The sequence below is a fragment of the Mesoplodon bidens genome (genome assembly GCF_964165515.1).
Source record: "Mesoplodon bidens genome assembly, chromosome: X".
NCBI lineage: Eukaryota > Metazoa > Chordata > Mammalia > Artiodactyla > Ziphiidae > Mesoplodon > Mesoplodon bidens.
Window position 1 is genome coordinate 92,861,324 of NC_138163.1, and position 8,498 is coordinate 92,869,821.

The following is an 8,498-nucleotide window of genomic DNA, read 5'->3' on the forward strand; positions in this document are numbered from 1 at the left end:
ACCAGCAAGATCTTAATTTCCAAAATGGAGTGCGTTTCTTATTGCTCCCTCCTCCGGCCGCAAAGTTCCCTTCGCGCATTCCCCCGCCCACATTTACCAGCGGGGTTACGCCAGCCACGCCGGAGTCGCTGGGTGCCGCAGCCCTCTTCGTACTCAGGGGTGCAGTCTGAACACTGGAGGCGGGGCTTCGGTCGCTGCGCGGTTCCGCCACTTAAAAAGTGATAAAAGCTCGTTTGTAAGTAATCGAAAGCACCAAGGGGACTTTTCAGCAGAGTAGAAATGCAGTCAGACTCAGGCACGTAAGCCAGTGTGGGGTGGTAGGGGAAGGAGCCCAACCACTGGCCTTCCTCTCACTATTCACTATTCATTGCCCCTAGGCTACCACACCGCCCCCGTCAGCTTCCGCTTCTCCAGCCAATGAAAACTGAAGGGCTTGAATCCCCGCCCCATGTGTGTCCGACCCTTTTGCGGCACGCACAAGAACGCCTGCGGAAATGCGCGCGCGGAAGGCCAGGCCTGGCGGCCATAGGAGTTTTCGGTTTTTTGCTCGCGCCTACGTGGGGCGTGGGCTTAAAGGCATTGCAGTTAGCTGTCAGCATGTTGCGCGTGGTGAGCTGGAACATCAATGGGATTCGCAGCCCCGTGCAAGGGGTGGGATACGAGGAGCCCAGCAATTGTACCGCCATGGCCATGGGGCGCATTTTGGACAAGCTGGATGCTGACATCGTCTGTCTTCAGGAGACCAAAGTAACCAGTGAGTGCTCAAGAATTCAGGACCCCTACCACACTTTCCCTTTTCCGCTAACTTTTTCTCTGTGCTCCATATCATTTCACTTTCCCATTTCTCTATCCTTAGAGTCCTCCCCTTAGAGCCTGTCTGGAATCCCGATCCCTCCCTCTATATTTCGCATTCCAGCTAGATCTCCTAATTCCGACATCATCTCCTGGCCTCAGCAGAACCATAATTCCCTCCTCCTTGCAATCTCCATCTTCTTTCAGATCCTCTAATTCCTACTCATTCTCCGGACACAGCTCAGTCTCCCAAATTTCCTCCCGCCACACACTTTCCATCTCCCACTCCCAAGTCAGACACCCCCAATTCCCCTTTTCTGTCCCCAGTTCATATCCTTTAATTCTCACACCATCTTTGCCCCCAGTTTAGACTCCCTAATTTCCTCCTTTTTAAACTTCTATCTCAGATCCCCAGTTCCCTTTATCTCTACCGCCATCTCTCCTCCCCAGCTGAGAGCTTCTCATCATTTCTACCTCATGTCCCATCCCAAACTTAGACCCTATAATTCCCTCTCCCCCACAGCTCAATGCCCTGATTACTTCCCTCTCCCACCCACCTCCCTCTAAGACCCATTACCTACTTTCCCTCCATCCTCAGTTCAAATCCTTGAATTCCCTCTCCTACCTCCTACTCCCAGCTCAGATTCCCAGTTCTCTCTCCCATATGTCCATTTCCCACCCCCAACTTCCTCCAGTCACCTAGTCACCTAGCCTCCTCCCACCTAATTCTCCACCTCCCATTCAGTAGTCTTCCCTTTTCTCGTAATTCTGATAACAATTCCCTCTCTAGTCCCCACCTTTTTAGCTTCTCTTCTTATCATAGGTACTTGACATTCCCTTCTACCCTGGCTCTGATGTGTGCAAGAAATTAGCCTACAGCTGTAATTCCAAGCCTTTCTGTGTCCTGGGTCCTAGTTTTATCTCTGATGTAATCTTACATCTTTTTTTTTTCCCCAGGGGATGTGCTGACAGAGCCCCTGGCTATCATTGAGGGCTATAACTCCTATTTCAGCTTCAGCCGCAACCGTAGTGGCTATTCTGGTAAATGGGGCTTTCTGGGGACTTTAAAGTGATGGAGACAGGTGGGAAAGCGTTTTCAATATTTAATGAGAAGGTAACAAGAAATGTAGGCTTTTCATCCACAGAGCTAAAGCCATATCAGGTTATATGAAGGATAATTTTTATGTATAATATTGGATCTCAGAAACACAGTAGTGTGATGGTTAGTTGTATGAGCTCTCGAGCCAGACTGCCTGAATTTGGATCCTAGCTCACTTCCTAGCTGCGTACCCTCTGGCAAGCTACTTAACCTCTTTATGCCTCAAGTTCCTCAGCTGGAAAATGGGGATAATGTGTACTTCTTAGGGCTATTACAAGGACTAGACTAATTAACCCATGTGATAATAATAATAGCTAACATTTTCTGAGCACCTACCATGTAAAGCACTTATACTATTAGCTGTTATTAATCTGCAGCTTTTCTAGATGAAGGAACTGAAACTCCAGGGTTTGAGTAGAGGAGTTGCCTCAGGCATCCATGGCCCTTGAGTTGGGGGAGTCATCAAGAGAGCCACACTTGATGAAGATGAGTCGGGTGACCTGTGCAGGGGCAATAGGCTGTGCAACAGGCTGTTGGCTGCCAGGCCTGCTCAGAGTACCCTCTCTGTCTCCAGGTGTAGCCACCTTCTGTAAGGACAGTGCTACCCCAGTGGCTGCTGAAGAAGGCCTGAGTGGCCTACTTGCCACTCAGAATGGGGACGTGGGTTGCTATGGAAACATGGATGACTTCACTCAAGAGGAGCTTCGAGCTCTGGATAGTGAGGGCCGGGCCCTCCTCACACAACACAAGATCTGGTAATAGCCCACATCCGCCTGTCACCGAGCATTGCTGGTTCAACTCTGTGAATGTGGTGATTCTAAGGCTTGCCTTATAAACATGCATTCACCATGGAAAACTTCCCAAGCTTGCCTTTCCTGGACTTCAGTCCTGGCAAGGCAACCTGCTGTGTGACCCTGAACAAATCATATTCTCTCCTGAGTCTTGAGTTCTCTATTTCTATGGGAGGGGCGGGGGAAGAGGGATCCTGGCCGGGAGGACTAGCTCTCTTTTTTACCACAGGTGCCTCAGAAGCAAGTTAGCCAACTTTACTGCCCCAGGTTGCTCTCTTTCTGTGTCCTGTCTTTGTGAATGGCAGGACCATCACCTGGTTTACCACCAGAGTGTCATCCTAGATGTAGTCAGTCCTCAAACCCTGTGTATGCCAGCTTGTTCATGTCTCTCTATCCCTTTCCTTCACTTCCATCCCACAGACAATCATTAAGTGGAAGCCACATGGTGTGGGGAGGGGAAGGGTGGCTTGAAAGTGACCCCTTTTTGGGGGGCCGGTTCTATTCTCCCCAGCACATTGGAAGGGAAGGAGAAGACCTTGACCCTAATCAACGTGTACTGCCCCCATGCGGACCCTGGGAAGCCTGAGCGGCTCGCCTTTAAGATGCGCTTCTATCGCTTGCTGCAGATCCGAGCAGAAGCCCTCCTGGCAGCTGGCAGGTACTGCAAACCTGGGCAGCAAGGCTTCCTTGAGCTTGTCCTGGGTGCCCAGCCCCGTGTTGAGGTCCATTGAGAGGGATATGGGATCTTTGTCTTTTGAGTTCATTGACAGCCTAGTTGTAGACACCAGCAGGCCCACCAGGATAGGCCCTGCTGTCTAAGAGCTGTGGGGAGCAGGTAAAGTGACACAAATATGGGTTTTGTACTCAGATACCTCTGAGCACCTATCCCAGCTCCTCCTTTTACTCACTGTGAGGCCGAAGGCTAGTGTTGCCTCTGTTTTCTCTATTGTAAAATAAGTGTATGAATCCCTACCTCAGAGTACAGTTTCAAGGATGAAATGAGATGAGATGAGGAAGGTAACGTACTTGGGAACAAATGAAAAGTCTTATCCCAGGGAGGGACAGGAAAGTGAGGGTAGGTTGGCGTAATCGAGGGATGCTTCCTAGAGGGGGTCGTACCTGATCTCATCTTTGAAGGACCAGAAAGATGCCATTAGGTAGAGATAAGTGAGACAATCATGTCAAACAGGGAACAGGTTTACCTTTGGAGATCAGAATTGGGTTGGTCAGTTGTAAAAGGCATCAAGGTTATACTGAAATTGGAGAGGCAGGCTATTATGACTTGCCGTTGGATCCCACCTTGACCTCTGTGTGGCAGGTGGCCTATCTGAGATCTTGGGCCCAGGAGAAAGTAGATGGGCCAGGACTACTGCTTCCCTTTCTGGACATTCATTTTATGTTTTTCAGCCATGTTATCATTCTGGGGGACCTGAATACAGCTCACCGCCGCATTGACCACTGGGATGCAGTCAACCTGGTAAGGCTGCCTCTAGGCCTTTGACCTCACTCCTGACTATGGTTCTGTTTAGCCAGCCAATCAGTGCTGTTTTTTTGGCCCAGGGGCAAGCTTCCTTCATGGAAAAGCAGAGCTTAGTTTGAAATTCTATTCTCAAAGCACTGAGGATTGTGCTGTGGACTCAGTTAGTAGTCAGTTCTGGCTCGGCCCCTCAGAGCTCTCAGCATGGTGGTGGGGTATGGACACATGGCCAGGCAATTATAGAATGGTGTCTTCAGGGCTGAGGCAGAGACAGCAGCCCAGGAGGTTAGGAGAGCCCGGAAATAGGATTCAGGCCAGCCAGGATGTCGGGGGAGATATCGTAAAATGGCTGAATCTTAAAAGATGAGTAGAACAGAGCTTTGGGGTGGGAAGCAAAGAATTCTAGCATGATGAGCAAAGGCTGCAAGGTGAGAATTTGGCTGGTGTGCATTGGGAATTACAAGTCCCATTCCTGTTAGGGGGTGACAGAGAAGGAAGGTGAGTAGCAGGAGATGGGGCTGGAGAGTTTCAGTCAGATTTCAAGGGCCTGGAACTCCACATTGCCTTGATCATTTCCCTAATAGACTATGTTTCCTGCTCATGAACTTTCAACACCTCCCTTTTACCTTTGTGCTGCAGAGAAAACACACAGGCCTGGCATTCAAAACTCTTTCTTGTCTGCGCCCAGTCTCCGTTTCCATCCTCCGCACCACTACACACTCCATCCACTCCAGCCAGGTCGTCTCCTCTCTGCCCATTGCAAAAGTTATTCTCATTTTGGCTTTTCTCACTGTCCTCTGAATTGGTAGGCATCCCCTCCCTCTGTCTTATTCTCTTGTGTGAACCTCTCATCTCTGAGTCCCTCTACGCCAATGGTTCTCAACCCCTGAAAGTACATTAGTACAAGGAGCTTTTACAAAAATGTCAATACATTGGTGCAACCCTAGACCAATTAAATCAGAATCTATTGGGTGTGGAGTCAGGGTAGCAGTATGTTTTGAAAGCTCCCAGGCTGATCTTTTTGTATATTCAGGCTTGAGGACCACTGCCCTAGAATCTCCAAGTCAGTTCTCATCATAGGTTGCCTCATAAGGGGAGGGATAAGTAACTTATGCTGGCACAGTCCAACTCAGCAGTAGGCTTGGCTCAAAGAAGAGGCTGTAGGAAGATTCCTTGATTAGTTTGCAGAAGAGCCACAGGAACATAAATGTGTCTCCCAGCTGGGAAAATGAGCAGAAATGAGATAATGAGAGACTGGTGGTGGTGTTGGTGGTGGTGGTGGTGGGGGGGAAGGGAGTGTACACTACAAACTGCAAGCCTTCAATCCTCCCTACCTTATTCCTTATCGGTGTTCACTTAGTCTGTTTTTGCTGCTTCCTGTGATAGTGTTATATACTTTTATGCCTTCTCTTCTTAGTTTAGAAATATCTTAGATATCTCGAGTGCACTTCCTACATTCTTTTTTTCCCAAGGAAAGAGAACTAATAGTACCAGATCACATGAGAAACACAATCTTTCCAAAATAACAGAATATGTCTACTTCCCACAAGACTGGCTCTTCTAGTCTCATCTCCCTAAATAGTACCATCGTCCTCTTGGTTGCTCCAAGCAGAAGCCAGGGAATTGTGTTAGTGTTATTCTTCTTTACCCACCTTTCCCATTCAATTGGTCAGTGAGTACTGTTGATTCTAGCTCCAAATCATCTCTTAATTTCATTTTGTCCCCTCGGGCACCACCCTAGTCTAAGTGACCATCATCTCTTGATAGTCAGTCTGGTTGCCCCTCAAGTCTTTGGGGTATACTGTCCCCTCCCTCCACAGGCCCATCACAGAAGTTGTTCTCTGAATTTGTAACACCCTCTGCCTGGGTTACTCTTGCTCAGCCTTCACTTCTCAGCTCCAGATCACTTCCTGAAAGGAAGCCTTGTTGGTCCCCAAGACAAGATCATGGTCCCACTTTGTCTCTGGTATCATGCCCGGCACATAATCAGTGTTCTTTGAACATTTGTTGCACTGGATGAGTGGGTGAGTGGATTGGATGGATGATGAATTAGGGATCAGAGCCAAAGGAAGTATTCAGACCTGAAACCCTGGAGCCCCTCAGCTCAGGAAGGGGGGGGTGGTCAGTGAAGGCTTTGACACACACAACAAGATAAGCCAAATAGTACCAGAGGGTTTACATGAAAAGGCAACAGGCTTCTTAACTCCTAACCTCAGCCCTACTTCCTGGAGGTAACCACTCTTAACTTGCTGTTTTCCATTCTCTTGGTGAGCAGTTCTGAGAATTGCTTTGATTAACTAACAGCAAGCTTTCAGATCTGGGATTTATGGCCCAGTGCAAGGTAGAGGTAGCCTGATGCAGAGGGGAAAAAGAAGCGTGGCCTTTTAAATCAGTAAGGGTGGAAAGTGAATACCAGCTCTGCCAGTTCTGGACTGTATGACCTTGAGCATTCTTCTTTGAAACAACCACATTTTCTTGTCTGTAAAATGAAGCAGTTAATCTAAGTTCCTTCCAGTTCTAGGCATCTAGTTCTGCCTCTTTCTTTGTCCCCCTCCCCTTTCCCCAGGAATGCTTTGAAGAGGACCCAGGTCGCAAGTGGATGGACCACTTGCTCAGTAACCTGGGGTGCCAGGCTGGTTCCTATACGGGACCCTTCATTGATAGCTACCGATGCTTCCATCCAAAGCAGAAGGGGGCCTTCACCTGCTGGTCCACAGTCAGTGGCGCCCGCCCTCTGAACTATGGCTCTCGGCTTGACTATGTGCTGGGGGACAGGACCCTGGTCATGGACACCTTTCAGGCCTCCTTCTTGCTGCCTGAGGTGATGGGCTCTGACCACTGCCCCGTGGGTGCAGTCTTAAGCGTGTCTTCTGTGCCGGCAAAACAGTGCCCACCTCTGTGCACCCGCTTCCTCCCTGAGTTTGCAGGCACCCAGCTCAAGATCCTTAGATTCCTAGTTCGTCTCGAACAAGATCCTGTGTTCAGGCAGTCAGCGCTGCAGCTCAGCAATCAAACACCGGTACAGATGCGCCAAAACAAAGCCCGTGTGCGCTCGACCAGGTCTCGGCCAAGTCAAGCTGGTTCCAGTAGAGGCCAAAAAAACCTGATGAGCTACTTCCAGCCATCCTCCAGTCGTCCCCAAGCTTCTCCTAACTTGGAGCTTCCTAGCCTGGGCACCCTCGTGACCCCAAAGACCTCAGAAGAGGACGTGATGGCCAATGTGGTGGAGGGGCGGGCCAAGGCTTCAGAGGCCAAGGATGAAAAGGAGGTACGGACCTCATTCTGGAAGTCTCTGCTGGGGGGGCCCTTGCCCATGCCCCTGTGTGGGGGCCATAGGGAGCCGTGTGTAATGCGAACTGTGAAGAAGCCAGGACCCAACCTGGGCCGCCACTTCTACATGTGTGCCAGGCCCCAGGGTCCTCCCACTGACCCCTCCTCCCGCTGCAGCTTCTTCCTCTGGAGCAGACCCAGCTGAACCAACCCAGGCCTAGGGATGTCTGGCATGGTTAACCTTGTACATGGTCTGAGGCCAGCTTCCTCCTAAGCTACTTCCTCCTTCCTCAAGACCTCCTTCCCACCTCCTCTTCCTCCTCCACCTTCCTCAGGGACCCTTCCCTTTCCTCTTTCTTCTTCCTCCAAGGCCTCCCTTCCTCTCTCTTCTTCCTACCTAGCTCCTCCTCACTGGTGAGCTTCTTTTGCCTTAATGCTGTGACCCAATCCCCCATCCCACTTCCCACCTTCCTCTCAGAATTACAGAGGAACCAGTTGCCCCAGGAAGTTGTGATTTTAAACCCCTTCCTTCCTTGCTGGGAAATGTATCTGTGCCTAAATAAAGTCCGTGTCTTTGTTATAGTGCACCATGCCATGTGGACATTTTGGATGTGCTCCATAAAGCTGAGTCGTTATCTCAGTCCCGGGTTTGCCAACTGCCTGTAACCTGATGATATAACTTCCAGGGAGAGGGGAGGAAGGAGGAGTGGTGCTTACCACTAAGGTGCTCTGTTGAGTTGTTGGGGTTCCCTGCACTGCTGAGGTTGGATCAGTAAGGGAGGTGGGTGTGGTGGGGCAGAAAGCTCAGGTGGGCTATGTAGCTTTAAACCAATGTTTCTCAACTGATGTGTCTCACAGCTGCCACAAATGGGTTACAGGGTGGAAAGAAATGGGTCCCTCAACCCTAGAGTTGCCAGGCACGACCAGGAATTGCAAAAGTGTCAGGAAAGATTGCCTCCTAGACAAGTAATACCATTAATTCACCCAAGCGTGCCATGCAAATGTTTTCAGTGTGTTATGGCCTAGAAAATTTAGGAGCATTGCCTTGAACAAGTTGCTTGCTATAGCC

At 49.8% G+C, this 8,498-nt stretch overlaps 2 protein-coding genes across 3 annotated transcripts in view; one reads left to right on the top strand and one right to left on the bottom strand.

Annotated features, from left to right (window-relative positions):
* Window positions 1-291, bottom strand: part of PFKFB1 (6-phosphofructo-2-kinase/fructose-2,6-biphosphatase 1) — a 75,234-nt gene extending 74,943 nt beyond the window's left edge. The window contains exon 1 of the mRNA XM_081221338.1: window positions 98-291. The gene's annotated coding sequence lies outside the window, so the exon portion shown is untranslated. The remainder of the gene's footprint in view (window positions 1-97) is intronic.
* Window positions 292-473: 182 nt separating this feature from the next.
* On the top strand, window positions 474-8,137 carry APEX2 (apurinic/apyrimidinic endodeoxyribonuclease 2). 2 transcript variants are annotated; one of them, XM_081221333.1, is made up of 6 exons: window positions 474-754; window positions 1,750-1,833; window positions 2,466-2,646; window positions 3,194-3,340; window positions 4,090-4,159; window positions 6,726-8,135. In XM_081221333.1, the coding sequence occupies exons 1-6, from the start codon at window positions 598-600 to the stop codon at window positions 7,632-7,634; spliced, it is 1,548 nt and encodes a 515-aa protein (XP_081077459.1). In that variant the 5' UTR covers window positions 474-597; the 3' UTR covers window positions 7,635-8,135. The 2 variants fall into 2 exon arrangements, with proteins under 2 accessions (XP_081077459.1, XP_081077460.1); XM_081221334.1 differs by lacking the exons at window positions 1,750-1,833; window positions 2,466-2,646 and having other exon boundaries at window positions 666-754; window positions 6,726-8,137.
* Window positions 8,138-8,498: the final 361 nt, after the last annotated feature.